Here is a 17,465-nt window from a genome sequence, read left to right as displayed (position 1 = left end):
GGTAATTAAAAAGGCAAATGAAATTTTGTCCTTCATTGCTAGAGGTTATGTTGCAGCTGTATAAGGTGCTGGTGAGGCCACACCTGGAGTACTGTTTTGGTCTCATTACTTGAGAGAGGAGGGGGTGCAGAGGAGACTCACTAGGTTGATTCTGGAGTTGAGAGGGTTGTCTAATGAGGAGGGACTGAATAAACTGGGGCTATACTCATTGGAATTCAGAAGAATGGGGGGAGATCTTGTAGAAACCTATAAGATTATGAAGGGAATAGATGAGATACAAACCAGGAAGTTGTTTCCACTGGTGGGTGAAACTAGAACTAGGAGGCATAACCTCAAAATAAGGGGGAACAGATTCAGGACTGAGTTGAGGAACTTCACCACACAAAGGGTTGTGAATCTGTGGAATTCCCTGCCCAGTGAAGCAGTTGAGGCTACCTCATTGAATGTTTTTAAGGCAAGGATAGATACATTTTTTGAACAGTAAAGGAATTGAGGGTGAGCGGGTGGGTAAGTGGAGCTGAGTCCATGAAAAGATCAGCCATGATCTTACTGAATGGCGGAGCAAGCTCAAGGGGCCAGATGGCCGCCTACTGCTCCTAGTTGTGTTATATCAGGGTCTGCAATGCACTTTATTCAGCACATTTTGGAAGTCCACATATCCTGGTTTCTCCACCGGGTGAAGATATGATCTGGTCTAATCTTTTTGAGGAGCTCTCCGGAATTGGCTTACAAAAAGTTGATATGTTTGTTTGCGGAGGGTAAAATAAATCTTTACAACAGAGTTAATTTAACCCAGGCTGAAAATATTGCTGATTTCAATCAGTAAAGGTCCAGTCATTAGATTGATGATGGGATGCATTTACTAATTTTCTGATCTGCTGGAGTGGGTATTGGGTGGTCTCCCTGTCCCAAGTCACTCATTAGTGCATCTCAGCAGATTCCATTTGGTTTGGGCATTGCCAAGTCTCATCTTTGCCTGAAGTCTACTCTCTCCTCATTTTTAGTAGTCTCCAGTGGAAGCTGCTCACTCGTTCGACCAAGTGGTGTCGGCAGGAATACTTGTGCTGGCTCTTGGTCTGAACTAAATTTCAATTCCCAGTGACCAACTCAAAGCATCACAAGATTTGTGGAACAAAGACTACATAGGAACATAAGAATCAGGAGCAGAAATAAGCAAATTCAGCCCTTCGAGGCTGTTCTACCATTCAATCGGATCATGGCTGATCTCTCCCTGGTCTCAAATTCACCTGGTCCTCATATCTCATCATTTTTTATATTTGAAATATATGTATCTCCTTGAAACCATTCAATGATTCGGACTCCATCGTGCTAAGCGGCAGCGAGTTCCACAAATTCACCATCCTCTGTGAGAAGTAGTTCCTCATCTGTTTTAAATCTACTGTCTCTCAACCTATACCTGTGACCTCTTGTTCTGGATAGCCTCACAGGGTAAATGTAGACCAAAGTTTCCCCTTATCAATCCTTTTCAAAATTTTATAAATTTTGATCTGACCCCTCCCCCTCCTTTTAAACTAAAAGCTCTTCACTAAATTATTTTGTTGGCCACTCCTGCTTTAGACTACTAAATAGATCTTGTAACACAACTGAAAATCCCACTCCATGGTTCTACTTTGTCATGGAAAGTGATTTGGGGTTTTCTGGCTGTGTAACTGGTAAGACTTGACTCTCCCTCTAGTTTAAGCTAGGCAAGTCTTGCAGCCTCTTCGAATTTGATCTCTAATCCAAGTGATGCTTCTATGTTCTTGCCATTAAGCATTTCCAATATTTGATGGTTCCTGTTTATAAAACAAACCAATTCCGTTAATGATGGTAGCTTATCCAATGTATGAAGTTTTAAAAAATCATTACCAACACCAAAGGTATATTGTCATTATCTTCATTTCCATTCTATCCCAACATTACTATAGATGACGTCTGGTGTTGTTTAGTACTGCACGGTGTTTCCATTAATGCAGCATCAGTGATTCTCTGTACTAGTGATAAAGTTAGACTTTGTTGCAATATAATCACATGCACTTCATGTCACATGTTCTGGAGCTGTGGGGAGGAGATAACAGTCTAAATTTAACCTTGTACATGCATGACCAGAAAGGAGAGCTTCCAGTGTTGGATAGAGTACAGCGCAAAAACAAGCCACCAAGTACATGCTGTCAATGCCTCACACTAACCTCCCATCCTACATTTAATTCCATCAACATATCCTATTCCTCTTGTATCTTTCTAGCTTCTCCTTAATTGCATCTATGTTATTTGTCTCAGCTACTCCTGGTGGGTAGCAGGTTTCACATTCTAACCACCTTGTGGGTAAATAAATTTCTTCAAGTTCTCTATAGGATTTGTTTGTGGTGTCTCTTAGTTCTGGGTCTCCCATGCAAGTGGGAATATATCCACATCAACCCTTTCTGAAACTTGACATTGATTGGGTCAACCGTCTGTCTTTTATGTAAATAAACAAGCCCTAGCCTCTGGTGGTATCTTAATAAACCTTTTTAATAAACTGGAAGTCAGAACTATTCAGTTCTTCAATGGTGGTTCCACAAGTTTCACGTAACTATTTTTGAATGCAAATGCTCCAGAAATGAACCACATTTCTTCATACATTTTGTGGCCTCATTAATGTGCATCGTTACTTGTGGTGATTTGCGTACCGGTATCCTAGATCCCACTATTCCCATATAGACACATTTTTCCAAAGATTATGTGGCTCCTTACTCTTCCCACCAAAATTATTGTCGTGAATTTTTGTAGGTGGAACTATTATTTCATTTTTATCACCAGAATTAATAAAGAAAGCTTTGAATATTGGAAATCTAAAGTAACAAAATGTACCTCAGTGGTTAAGTACGTCTGGTACTGTGATGTTGAGAAGGTGAGATCCAATTCCTGATCTTGGCTAGATTGCCTTGTCTGTACTGGACAACAATGGAGTCACGACAGATTAGTCTTGGGTTCAGATTAGCTGGAGTTCCTGTTTATAGATTGCTGTCCAGTGATTGTGCTGTAGAGTGTGGGCATTGGATGAAGACTCAATCGGGTCCTACTCTGCTGTCTTCACCCTCACCAGATTCACCAGAGGATGGATATTCAGGAGCAACCATAAAGAACAAGCTTACATTGACTTTCGCATCTTCCATGTCCTCAGGATGTCCCCTATCACTTTAACCATTGAACTGTTTTGCAGTGTGTTACATTAAAAATAGGATCGGGGGTAGGCCATTCAGCCCCTTAAGTCTGCTCTACCATTCAATAAGATTTTGGTTGATCTGATTGTGGCCTCAACTCCACTTTCCTGCCTGCCCTCTATAACTCTAAACTCCCTGCTTGATCAAGGATCTGTCTAACTCCAGCCCTGAATATATTAAATGATATAGTCCAACGCCGGCATCTCCACATCATATATTAAATGACCCACCCCTGAACCACACTGTGCTCTGGGGAGAGATAATTCCATGGACTAATAACCCTAAAAAAAAAACTTCTCCTTATCTCAATCGTAAATGGGAGACCCTAATTTTTAAACTCTGTTCTCTGGTTCTAGACTCCCCCACTAAGCAGAAACACCCTCTCAGCAGCCACTCTGTTAGGATCTTATATGCTTCAATAAGATTCCTTCATTCTCCTAAATTCTAATGGGTATAAAACTTCATACATTAGTACTTCAGGCTGTCCAGAGTCGATCATTGTTTCATCCTTGCAAATAGGACAGTCAATATGTGCACAGCAAGATCCCATAAACAGCAGCTAGGTTGATTGCTTTTTAATGGTATTTGAGTACTGTACCTGGAACCGACCCCTTCAGAAAAAAGTTGGCAACAACAAAACAAAATTCTCTTGGAGAAGAATCTCCTGGAGCTGGCCGCTTATGGATAGGAGAGATAATAACAAGGTTAATGTGGAGTGTTGTTGGAAGGTAGACAAGAAGAGCTGGATGTGGCTTGAACCTTTGAGATGTACTGGAAAGATTGAGACGATTTACAGCCCGATGGGGTGGCACAGTGGCACCGTTGCTGCCTCACAGCGCCAGGGACCCAGGTTCAATTCCGACCTTGGGTCACTGTGTGGAGTTGCACGTTCTCTGGTTTCCTCCCACAATCCAGGTTGATTAGCCATGCCAAATTGCCCTTTAGTGTCAGGGGGAATTAGCAGGATGAGGTTACGGGGATAGGGCCTGAGTAGGATTGTTGTCGGTGCAGGCTCGATGGGCCAAATGGCCTCCTTCTGCGCTGTAGGGATTCAATGATTCCAAATGCTACAGGGTGAGACTCGAACAACTTGACTGGTGATCAAAGGATCATTGAATATCCCAGAGATATTAGTGATCACAGCAGCTAAAAATTCATGAGGAATAGATGGGCTGGAGCCGCAGATCAGTGCTGTTAAAAGAAATGAAGGCAAATGCTGGAGTCCCACAGGAGTCCTCACTCACCTGAGGAAGGAGCAGTGCTCCGAACAACATTGGCATCTCCACATCATACCACAGGAGGTCAGGCAGCATCGCTGAAGAGGAGGCCCATGTTCCTGGTGTGGACACTCTTCTGAACTCAAGGATGAAAATGTGGCAGCAAACAAGAAGTGGGAAGCATTAAATTTTAACCTGAGCAAGAGAGACGACAATTGGAACAAGAGGAGAATTCTTTAGGATTCCTTAAATCAAATAGGAGAGAAAAATAGGGAACTGGAACTTGCCAGAAAGACACAACAGATTGAGCAGACTTTCAGAGCCAGCCTGCCATTAACCATTGTACCCGGTGGAAAATAAAACCCTGTATTTCCAAAATTTAAAAAGGAAATTCTTGAAATGTGCAGCAAATGGGGTCTGAAAGCCACTTCTTTACTTTAAGGTAGATATTAATCGCGGTGCACCAGAACACAGAGGGATTTGGTGTGAGAACAAGGAAAGATTTGCAATTATATAGTGCCTTTTATGTGCTCAGGATGGTCAACCAATGAAGTAGTGTGGGGTCAGCCGGTGTTGCTGATCTTTGCACAGCAAGATCCCATCAACAGCAATGAAAGGAATGAGCAGGTTTTTTGATTTAAGAATACCAGGACACTGGGGGAAATAGTTTTCTTTCAGGAATGTTGTGACCCCTTTTATATCCGCCTGGATCTTGGGTTTAACCTTTTACCCAGAAGATGCCACCCCCATGAACAGTGCAAATTGTGGAACCAATGTCTCCGAATGAGGACTTAATCCCCAACCCTGCTGATTGGTGGTACAGTGGTTAGCACTGCTGCCTCACAGTACCAGGGACCCGGGTTTGATTCCCGGCTTGGGTCACTGTCTGTGCGGAGTCTGCATGTTCTCCCCGTGTCTACCTGGGTTTCCTCTGGGTGCTCCGGTTTCTTCCCACAGTCTGAAAAGACGTGCTGGTTAGGGTGCATTGGCCATGCGAAATTCTCCCTCAGTGTTACCCAAACAGGGGGTGGAGTGTGGCGACTAGGGGATTTTCATTGCTGTGTTAATGTAAACCTACTTGTGACTAATAAATAAACTTTTTTTAAAAACTGATTCAGAGGATCGGGTGGAACTCTCTGAGCCTCAGACTGAGCAGAGTGTTCAACATTCACTGCTCACTCCATTGTTTCCGGAACTTTAACAAGTTACTCTGTTATCCAAAATAAGTGGCACTCCTTTATAACGAGTGAGTAATATCCTGAGATAGACTCAATGATGCTCGAGTAGATTGCACAGATGGACTTGGTCATCTGATGTATGGGATTGTATCTCGGACAGTTAAGTATTCCTCTGACCTCATTCACTGTCAGGTGCACATTCTGATTTGATTTCATTTGATTTGTTATGTATCAGTATACAGTGAAAAGTATTAGTTATTTCTTGCGTGCTGAACAGACAAAGCATACCGTTCATAGAGTACATAGAGGAGAAAAGGAGAGTAAATAAAGTTTATTTATTAGTCACAAGTAAGGCTTACATTAACACTGCAATGAAGTTACTGTGAAATTCCCCGAGTTGCTACAGTCCGGCACCTGTTCAGGTACACTGAGGGAGAATTTAGCACGGGCCAATGCACCTAACCTGCACACCTTTGGACTGGGGAGGAAACTGGAGCACCCGGAGGAAACCCACGCAGACACGCAGAGAACGTACAAACTCCACACAGACAGTGACCCAAGCAGGGAATCAAACCCAGGTCCCTGGCACTGTGAGGCAGCAGTGCTAACCACTGTGCCGCCCCCAGAGAGGGTGCAGAATATGGTGTTAGGGTCATAGTTAGGGTGTGGAGAAAGATCAACTGAGTGCGAGGTCGGTCCATTCAAAAGTCTGATGGCAGCAGGGAAGGAGCTGTTCTTGAGTCGGTTGGTACATGACCTCTGTGTAACTTTAAATGCAAATCCCAAATCATATCAGCTCCGCTGACACCCCGACAACACCACACACACTGTATTACGGACAGGGAACAAACAGTCTGTCTATACACAGATAGCGAAAACACTCAAGGATGCATTGTAAACAGGATAGTTGCAACACTGCGATATAAACATGAGAAGCTGAATTAATGCATGGGGTCTAAATCGCAATAATCTAATAACGATGTATCTTTTTTGGAGGATTATCAGTTAAGGCGAACAGGACTCAACTTGGGAAGGGGTGGGGGGGGGGGGTTACACAGTATTGGAGACATTTGTGACCATGTGTTGATACATTGTGGAGGGGGTGGGGGGCGGGGCTCTTCTCTCTTCCCCTTCCAACTCTGCCAAACTCCAAGGCAGGATTAACACGTCCATCTCCATTCATTCCCTTTCATGGTGCCTTATCTGTAACTGAACCCGAGAGGGGTGGAGAGAGAGAGAGAGAGACACCAGGACCCGCCCCCACCTCCTCCCTGGCTCAATGAGCACAGTCCCCAGAAATAGAGCCGGGAACAGTATATAGGGCCGAGTGGGAGTGGGAGTGAGCAGAGGGAGAGAGAGAGAGGACAGGAGGAACCCGGCAGCACCGCTATCCAGGGGGGAAGGAAAGACTTTGTTGACTTTTCTCCAGTACTAACCGCAGTCTTTGCTATGAAATACTATTCAGCTGCTGTGTCCAGGTACACGGTCCCTGCGGCCAGCCTGAAAGCCGCCCGCACCGTGCGATTCCCCAATGACATCGTCTTCCAGGACCACATTCGCCAGGGAGACCTTGAGCAAGTGGGGCGCTTCATCAGAGCCAGGAAGGTGAAGCTGGATACTTTGTACCTGAGTGGTGAGTTTATAGTCCCAGCATGTGGCAGGGAGCTGGGGGAAATGCCAGCTCTTATAGGCACGAGGGGGGATTTGTATTTCTTTAAAAAATAATTTCATTGGAATTTGAGTAAAAAAAACCATCAAATTATTCGTGCAACCATTTTACACCCGCCATTAAATACACTTTTGCTTTAGAGAAATAAATGTTCTGACATCCTGTAGTTTTATATAGAAACAGCAGTATCATTGTTACACTTTCATGTTAAATTTCTATTGTCACACTTATTACACCTCTTTACACTCATATTACTGTCACACTTATTACACTATATTACACTCTCATTACTGTCAAATTTATTATACTACATTACACTCATATTACTGTCACACTTATTACACTATATTACACTCTCATTACTGTCACACTTATTACACTATATTACACTCTCATTACTGTCACACTTATTACACTATATTACACTCTCATTACTGTCAAATTTATTATACTACATTACACTCTCATTACTGTCACACTTATTACACTATATTACACTCTCATTACGGTCAAATTTATTATACTACATTACACTCATATTACTGTCACACTTATTACACTATACTACACTCTCATTACTGTCAAATTTATTATACTACATTACACTCTCATTACTGTCACACTTATTACACTATATTACACTCTCATTACTGTCAAATTTATTATACTACATTACACTCTCATTACTGTCACACTTATTACACTATATTACACTCTCATTACTGTCAAATTTATTATACTACATTACACTCATATTACTGTCACACTTATTACACTATATTACACTCACATTACTGTCACACCTTCATCGTCACAAACCCGACCTTTTCTCCTTTCGATCCCATACCTCTAGTGCTTTAATCTCAATGTGTGTGTGTCTATTTACTGTCATTATGTTGGGGGCAATCTGCAGCCGAAAAGTTGTGAGATTTTTCCACTTTCCACATCACCGGCCGACTCCAGCATTAAACTCTTCCACAGATGATCCATCCCTTCGCTTGTGGCATGTTACCTGCCTGGTGCCCTGTGTAACTGTACAGAGCACAACATCCTCTCTCATCAGTCAGATATCAGAGCTATTCCCGTGAAATTAAGGCATTGTTTTTACCGTGGAAGCTGATTTTTTTTAAATTGCTAATTGGACGGTTTGGTTCATTTTAGGAATGGCAGCGTTACATGAAGCCGTCCTTTCCGGGAACCTGGAATGTGTAAAACTGCTGATCAAATATGGGGCTGATATTCATCAGAAGGACGAGAATGGCTGGACTGCTCTACACATGAGCTGCAGTGATGGGCACTTAGAGATTGCCAAGTAAGAATAAACTTCACATCCAATCGATCATTCTCTGATTCAAGAGTGAAAACGGCAAACTGTTTCCTGTCCATCGCCTGTGTTTATACAGTGTCTGATTATAATGTATATAAACTTCTTGAGGATCCTTGCAGACTGGGTGCTGGCATAAGTCCCCTGGGGGAATCTAGAACGGGGGGGGGCACAGATTCAGGATAAGGGACCAGTCATTTAGGACTGAGGTGAAGAGAAAGGGCGTTGTGAATCTTTGGAATTCTCCAGCTCAGAGGGTTATGGATGCTCCATCATTGAGTATGTTTGAGACAAGGCTTGATAGAGTTTTGGATGCTTAGGGATCAGGGGTATAGGGATTGGGGGGGAGAAGTAAAGTTGAGATCGAAGATCAGAAACGGTGACCCACTCCACTCCTATTTCTTATGTTGAGAATGTGAGCTGTGCTGGTTCAGTTGTTGATTTGATTTGATTTATTATTGTCACATGTATTAGCATACAGTGAAAAGTATTGTTTCTTGCGCGCTATACAGACAAAGCATACCGTTCATAGAGAAGGAAAGGAGAGAGTGCAGAATGTAGCGTTACAATCATAGCTAGGGTGTAGAGAAAGATCAACTTAACACGAGGTAGGTCCATTCAAAAGTCTGACAGCAGCAGGGAAGAAGCTGTTCTTGAGTCGGTTGGAATGTGACCTCAGACTTTTGTATCTTTTTCCCAAAGGTGGAAGAGAGAATGTTTTGGTTGTGGGGGGTCCGGCAGCGGGAAGTGTAGACAGAGTCAATGGATGGGAGGCTGGTTTGAGTGATGGACTGGGCTTGGTTCACAGCCCTTTGTAGTTTATTGCGGCCTTGGACAGAGCAGGAGCCATACCAAACTGTGATACAACTGGAAAGACTACTTTCTATGGTGCATCTGTAGAAGTTGGTGAGAGTTGTAGCTGACATGCCAAATTTCCTTAGACTTCTGAGAAAGTAGAGGCGTTGGTGGACTTTCTTAACTACAGCGTCTGCATGGAGACACCAGGACAGGTTGTTGGTGATCTGGACACCTAAAAACTTGAAGCCCTCGACCATTTCTACTTTGTCCACATTGATGTAGACAGGGGCATGTCCTCCACTGCGCTTCCTGAAGTCGATGACTATCTCCTTCGTTTTGTTGACATTTAGGGAGAAATTATTGTTACCGCAGCAGTTCACCAGATTCTCTGTCTCTTTCCTGTACTCCATCTTGTCATTGTTTGTGATCCGACCCACTATGGTGGTGTCATCAGCAAACTTGAAAATCGAGTTGGAGGGGAATTTGGCCACACAGTCATAGGTGTATAAGAAGTGTAGAAAGGGGCTGAGGACACAGCCTTGCAGGGCACCAGTGTTGAGGATGATCATGAAGGAGGTGTTGTTGGTTATCCTACTTTTGACAAATAAATGAACTTTTACTTAATTAGCTATAAACATGGAAAATCCTGAAAATGTGAAAAGTGCTAAATCAATGCAAGTCTTTTGTTAAACGCAATGATCTTTTTGTGTAGGAGCCATGTGGTAGATATTTTTAGATCTGTGTTTGACCATTGCAGGTATCTGCTGTCTCAGGGAGCTCGAGTGGATACAGCGAACGACGACGGTGAGCTCCCCATGGACCTGATTGACCCTGAAGACGTCAAGCTGCGGGCTCTCTTTGAGCTTCGGGATGGCTGACAGGATTCTTTGATTGAGGCTTTTTTCACCACCGGACAATACACCCTGACTGGATCTGAAAGTGGAGCCAATCTTCAGATCAGCTGTGTCTCTGCAGAGGAAATGCTAGCATTTCTCCATTAACTAGGAGAGGTTCGTGAGCTGCAAGTGCAACAGGAGATCTGCAGAACTTGGTCAAGGGCCTACATCGTTCCTCTGAGCTCATTTCCTTCAGCGTCTTGACTTTAAGAATAGCATTGTTCCAGTAATTTTAAACGACTCTGTCAAGAGGTTAACTGATGATTTGAACGAACTCCACATTTCTGTTGCCAGGTGTATTGGTGTCAGAATTTCAGACTTCCAGTGCATTTAGCACTGCCAGCTTTTGCTTGTTACGAGCTGGAAAACAACAAGTCTTACACACATTAATCTTAATTTGCGGTGATTCCTCACCCTGCTTTCTACATATCGAGGTCCCTGACACACTTTTAAATATTGTATTGAGTGCCATTTTGTTAGAAAAAATATGCTCACTGCGTTAAGTCAGAGCGTGAAATATTGAAACTGTGGTGAGCAACCTTTGCAGAATCTTAAATACAGAAGTTACCAATTTGGTCTAGAGTGCTCTCTCACAGCCTCTCCTACTGTAGGATCTGCTTTGAAACCTACCTCCTTAATGAAGATTGAATTGCCTCTCCTAATATGTCCTTGTTTGGCTAGATGTCAAATTTTGTTCTGATTATGCCCCCTTGTGAAATGCTTTGGGGATGGTTTATTGTGTTAAAAATGTTTTATACATGCAAGATGTTGTTATAATATGCACTGGACCATGTTTTGTATATTTCTAAATGAATAAAGATCTAGATTTTGTTACTTACTGTTGTGCAAGTTGACGTCTAGTTTTGTTTTTGTTTCTCTGTCTTAAATCTGAAATCTCAACATTCCAATTATCTATTGACCAAGGTGTAATTCATAGAATCCCTACAGTGCAGAGAGAGGCCATTCTGCCCATTGAGCCTGCACTGACTCTGACTGATAGACTGACAGAATATCTTTAGATCCTCTTCCCCGTCCTATCCCATAACCCCACACATTTACCATGTCTAACCCACACACCTTGGGACACTAAGGAGCACATTCCCCATGGCCAGTCCACCTAATTTGCACATCTTTGTACTGTGGGAGGAAACCGGAGCACCCGGAGGAAACCCATGGGGAGAACGTGCAAACTCCACACAGACAGTGACCCAAGGCCAGAGTTGAACGCGGGTCCCTGGCACTGTGAGGCAGCAGTGCTAACCGCTGTGTCAAATTGACTGCATATTTTTTACATTCCTTTCAATAAATAATCCGATTCAATAATAGACTTTATTTTTACCATTTGGTACATTGATAAATTGTTCCCTTTTCAAAAACATTTTAAGTAATAATTTTTGTGCTGGAGAATTAAACAGATTTCACTTTTTTTTGCATAACATCAAGTGTCAGCGTCAAACACACCCTGTAAGCAAAGGAAAAAGATTCATTTGATGCTCCTGTAAAACATGACTTAACCACAAGAGTCCCCTTCAATTCCAATCAGACCAATCACTTCCCTGAGTCCATCATCTTTACAGTTACTGAACCAGATTGTCACATTATTAAAACTAGTGCTGGACCGTGGGCAGTTCACACAATCACAGAATTGTTACGGCGCAGAAGGAGGCCGTTCGGCCCATCATGTCTGGATGAGCAGTTCACTTAGTGCCATTACCCCACCTTCTCCCCATAACCTGCACATTCTTCCTTTTCAGATAACGGTCTAATCCCCTTTCGAATGCTTCAATTGAACCTGCCTCCACCAGACTTTCAGGCAGTGCACTCCAGATTCTAACCACTTGCTGCCTGATAAAGCTTTCTCTCATGTCGCGTTTGCTTCCTTTACTGATTATTTTAAATCTGTTTCCTCTCATTCTCGATCCTTTCAGGAGTGGGAACAGTTTTTCCCTCTCTACTCTGTCCTTATGATTTTGAACACCTCGATCAAATTTCCTCTCAGCCTTCCTTTCTCCAAGGAAAATAGTCCTAACTTCTCCAATCTATCCAAATGGCCATTGTGGTCGGCAGTGGACTGTGGGTAATTCAATAGTCATTTGCTTTGGCTCAGGACTGTTCTGGTACTTTTTCATGGCAGTCGCTGATCCAGTGTAGGAAATGTGGCAGTCAATTTGCACACAGTATGTTCCCGCAAACAGCAACACGGTAAAGGTCAGGTCATCTGTCTCAGTCACTGCTGTCGATGGATAAATATTGGCCAGAAGACCAGAGAGGTGTCCCCTGCTCCTCTGTGTGATAGAATCTTCTACATCTGTCTGAGAGGACTTAGTTTAATGTCCCATCTGAATGATGCCCTTGGCAACAGGGCAGCACCCCCTCAATGATGCACAGCAGTGTCAGCCTACATTACATTTGATCTGTTTTGATTTGATGTATTACTGTCACAGGTATTGGGATACAGAGAAAAGTATTGTTTCTTGCACGTTTTACAGACAAAACATACCGTTCATAGAGGAGAAGGAAAGGATAGAGTGCAGGATATAGTATTGTACAGAGTGGAGAGAAAGATTAACTTAATATGTGGTAGGTTCATTCAAAAGTCTGATGACAGCAGGGAAGAAGCTGATTTTGAGTCTGTTAGTCCCGGGAGTGAGACTTAAACCAAAATCTTTGAAAGGCAAACTATGTGAAACAATGTCAGATGATATTAATCTGACTTGGAGTGCTAACTGGAGTGGTTAGAACTTGCAGCTAGTTTGAGTGGTTACGGGGATGGATGTGACTATGAAGTAATCTAATCTTAGCAGACAGAACTGAGTTTTGGAATGAAACAGGTATGGAAGTGCAGTTGTTAGGAAAATCCACTTGGCAGCTGGTGTTGGTAATAGCTATCCTCTTCAGCTCAGATCCTCTGGCATCTTAGTGTGTAAAGTCACTGTCTGCTGTGAGACGCACAGAGCATAAACTTCCCAGTTAGTGCCGAGTACATTAACTGTGGCAGTCAAGGCACCGTGACTGGTTAGTGTGTCAATCATGGATGAGGACATGGTGATGCCTTCATGAGTGCAATAGCCTCTTTGCATACTTCTTGGCGGCCCTAAGCTTTGGTGATTAACTAACAGATGATTTTATGCAATTTGTTTCCATTTCCTTTTCAGAATTATTTATAAAACACCTCATATCTCAAGCCAGCCCCAGTATGTTGAAAAACACAACGTTTTCTCCAGTGTCCTCAACAATATTTATTGCTCAACCAATGGGTTACCTGGTCATCATCACATTGCTAATTATGGGAGCTTGCTGTGCGCATCTTTGGCAGTCATGATGTGGAGATGCAGCGGTCACGGGCATTCGGCCTCTGATATTCGGGTAAGCGTTCTCCAAGGCGGCCTTCACGACACACGACGGCGCAGAGCCGCTGAGCAGAAACTGATAGCCAAGTTCCGCACACACGAGGACGGCCTCAACCGGGATATTGGGTTCATGTCACACTATTTGTAACTCCCACAGTTGCCTGGGCCTGCAGAGTTTCACTGGCTGTCTTGTCTGGAGACAATACACATCTTTTTAGCCTGTCTTGATGCTCTCTCCACTCACGTTGTTTTGTTTCTTAAAGACTTGATTAGTTGTAAGTATTCGCATTCCAACCATTATTCATGTAAATTGAGTTTGTGTCTTTATAAGCTCTGTTTGTGAACAGAATTCCCACTCACCTGAAGAAAGGGCTTGGAGCTCCGAAAGCTTGTGTGGCTTTTGCTACCAAATAAACCTGTTGGACTTTAACCTGGTGTTGTTAAACTTCTTACCACATCTTTGGCTGCAGCATTTCCGACGTTACAACAGGGACGAGATTTCAGTAAGTACTTTTGAAAATTCATTCACACCATGTGGGCGTCACTGGATAGGCCAGCATTTATTACCCAACCCTAATTGCCCTGGAGAAGGTGGTGGTGAGCTGCCTTCTTGAACTATTGCAGTCCTTGAGGTGTAGGTACACCCACAGTGCAGTTAGGGAGGGAGTTCTGGGGATTTTGATCCAGCGACAGTGAGGGAACAGCGATAGAGTTCCAAGTCAGGATGGTGAGTGTCCTGGAATGTATTAATCCACATCCCTCCCATTGGATTGAGCACAGAGCCAGCCTCTCTCACCTGCGCAAGATGCAATGTCACATCTTCTGCTGTTGGGGCTATTGCTAGTTTTGGTGAGAAACTTAAGCTTACTTCGTCCAGTTCCCTGCCACGCTATCCATCCGGAATGTTTGGGAGTGGGCAGGAAAGAGCGATTAGAATAGGTATCTCCAATCAGAGAGCTAGCCCACACAGGATGGGCTGAATGCTCTCCCCCGTGCAGCAATTTACATTAGGAAATGATTGTGTCCATTCTTAGTTTTGATGTTCTTCAAAAAAAGGTCATAAAACAACATTTTAGATGGAAAACCAACTGTTCCCAGCTTCTGATACTAAAATCCAGCACCATTGCTTGATATGAATTGTTGAGAGCATGTGTCTGCCTCACTTACTCAAACTGCCATCAAACATGGACACCAAGCAAAGAAACATCTGTTAACATGCTAACTGCATCATTGCAGATCATAGAATTATAGAAACAATGCAGAAGGAGGCCATTCAGCCCATCAAGCCTGCACCAACAACAATCCCACCAAGGCTCTATCCCTGTAACCCCACAAATTTACCCCGCCAATCCCTCTAACCTATGCATCCAAGGACACTAAGGGGAAATTTACCATAGCCAATGCACCTAACCCGCACATCTTTGGACTGTGGGAGGAAACCGGAGCACCCGGAGGAAACCCACGCAGACACGGGGAGAATGTGCAGACTCCACACAGATAGTGACCCAAGCTGGGAATCGAACCTGGGTCCCTGGAGCTGTGAGGCAGCAGTGCTAACCACTGTGCCGCCCCCCCCAAATGTTATTTGGTCCCATGACTGTTGAGGACAACATAACCAAGGCTTGATTTTCACTCAGGATCCACACAGGTCTACCAGCACTAGACAGAATGGGAACTGATTTTTCTCCCTCCCAGCCAACTGTGCAAACTATTGCTGTCCTACCATAGCCCTGGCAGTGTCCAATCAACAGGGCACAGAGCTGGGATTGTGTGTCGGATCTGCCTGCTCTCTGCAGTAACCAACTGAGCCACGAGGGGGAATTTATATTTTATTTTAGTTCTGAACAATCAACAGGCTCAACTCAAATGGTTTGGAAATGTTGAAGCTTTGGTTCTCACATGTATCCATTAACACACGATTCTGCGGGTAAGCCCAATGTGCAGACTACAATCCCTCTCTTATTCCAGAGACAGAAGTACTCACTGTTTAGCATGTCTTTACACAACAACAAGAGCTGAAAATGGACAGGATTATTGGGATGTAACTGTGAGTATCCTGTCCATAAACTGAAAAATATTTAAGGATAAAAGTTTTGGGTGGCACGGTGGCACAGTGGTTAGCACTGCTGCCTCACAGCACCAAGGACCCGGGTTCAATTCCGGCCTTGGTTGACTGTCTGTGTGGAGTTTGCACGTTCTCCCCGTATCTGTGTGGGTTTCTTCCGGGTGCTCCTACAGTCCAAAAATGTGCAGGTTGGGGGGATTGGCCATGCTAAATTGCCTTTTAGTGTCCCAAGATGTGTAGGTTAGGGGAATTAATGGGGATAAATATGTGGGGTTATGGGGATAGGACCTGGGTAAGATGCTCTGTCGGAAAGTTGGTGCAGACTTGATGGGCTGAATGGCCTTCTTCTGCACTGTACGGATTCTATGTTCATAAGTTCATAAGATAAAGGAACAGAATTAGGCCATTCGGCCCATCGAGTCCTCTCCGCCATTCAATCATGGCTGATATGCTCCTCATCCCCATTTTCTTGCCTTCTCCCCATAACCCTTTAACCCATTATCAATTAAAAATCTGTCTAACTCCTCCTTAAATTTACTCACTGTCCCAGCATCCACCGCACTTTGGGGTAGTGAATTCCACAGGTAATGGTATGGTATAATAGGGGAAACGTTGGGAAGGTTTTAAAATAGCTTGGATGAATTCCTGTTGGTAAAGGAGATGAGTGACAATTAGCTGTAAATAGCTAGGAACTAATTAGTTAGGAACCAATTGTTGCAAGTTCCAGGGGCCACAATTCATGGCCGCACTAGTGACTGATGTGATGTGTAACAGAACCAGCTCAAACTAGGTCCTTCTTCAGTACAAGGCAGCGTGGCGAGTTAAAGTTCTTTCCAAGCTTACAGTGTGATTAGTACCAACATCTGGGGAAATCTTGTGGCACAGTGGTAACATCTTACCTCTGGACTCGGAGCTTTGGATTCAAGTCCAATGCCAGGGCTTGGCCATGGAAGGAGCGTTCATCACGCGGTTCATTGGACTGATAATCAATTCGGAAATCCTCCCACCACTTCCGTCCACTATGCCCCAAAGTGTGGTTGTGAAGGCATGCTACTAAAAAAAAACATCTGGGAACCAAAAAACAACAGGAACACACAGTACACCATAAGGAAGCTGATAGGAGGGTGGGAAACGTCTGGACCAACTGTCTTCTGTTGCATGAAGCATCATGATTTTTTACTCTTAATGAAGAGCTATTTGTTCTCCTGAAAGAGAATAAACACATCATTCAAGTTACTGTTCCTGCAATAAATGACCAGCAGCAGAACTCGGAAATCAAGTGTTAAGAGCAGTTGGGAAAATACCCTTAGGGCTCCACTGGTTGATGCTAATGGTCTGTGGGATTGAACCATATAGCAAGGTACAGAGCTGAATAAGGTTCACACTCCCAATCACATAGGCCCAGCGAGTCCAGACAGAATCCTACCAGAAAATCCCTGGATATGGGCTACGATGCCCCACATAGTCAAATAAGAACATAAGAACATAAGAAATAGGAGCAGGAGTAGGCCATCTAGCCCCTCGAGCCTGCCCCGCCATTCAATAAGATCATGGCTGATCTGACGTGGATCAGTACCACTTACCCGCCTGATCCCCATAACCCTTAATTCCCTTACCGATCAGGAATCCATCCATCCGCGCTTTAAACATATTCAGCGAGGTAGCCTCCACCACCTCAATGGGCAGAGAATTCCAGAGATTCGCCACCCTCTGGGAGAAGAAGTTCCTCCTCAACTCTGTCTTAAACCGACCCCCCTTTATTTTG

The 17,465-nt window shown here is 43.7% G+C and overlaps 1 protein-coding gene across 1 annotated transcript; it reads left to right on the top strand.

The window, feature by feature from the left end:
• Positions 1–6,904: 6,904 nt before the first annotated feature.
• Positions 6,905–11,123, top strand: ppp1r27a (protein phosphatase 1, regulatory subunit 27a). The gene is made up of 3 exons (XM_078225754.1): positions 6,905–7,231; positions 8,429–8,579; positions 10,147–11,123. The coding sequence occupies exons 1-3, from the start codon at positions 7,048–7,050 to the stop codon at positions 10,265–10,267; spliced, it is 456 nt and encodes a 151-aa protein (XP_078081880.1). The 5' UTR covers positions 6,905–7,047; the 3' UTR covers positions 10,268–11,123.
• The last annotated feature ends 6,342 nt before the right edge of the window (positions 11,124–17,465 follow it).

Source organism: Mustelus asterias, chromosome 12, assembly GCF_964213995.1.
Source record: "Mustelus asterias chromosome 12, sMusAst1.hap1.1, whole genome shotgun sequence".
Taxonomy (NCBI): Eukaryota; Metazoa; Chordata; class Chondrichthyes; order Carcharhiniformes; family Triakidae; genus Mustelus; species Mustelus asterias.
This window is presented reverse-complemented; position numbering and strand designations above follow the sequence as displayed.

Excerpts from the sequence above, each read along its gene's own strand:
- ppp1r27a (XM_078225754.1), top strand. The coding sequence starts at position 7,048 with ATGAAATACTATTCAGCTGCTGTGTCCAGGTACACGGTCCCTGCGGCC. Across the intron at positions 7,232-8,428 it reads GGATACTTTGTACCTGAGTG|GAATGGCAGCGTTACATGAA; the intron begins GTGAGTTTATAG and ends GGTTCATTTTAG. Across the intron at positions 8,580-10,146 it reads GGGCACTTAGAGATTGCCAA|GTATCTGCTGTCTCAGGGAG; the intron begins GTAAGAATAAAC and ends TGACCATTGCAG.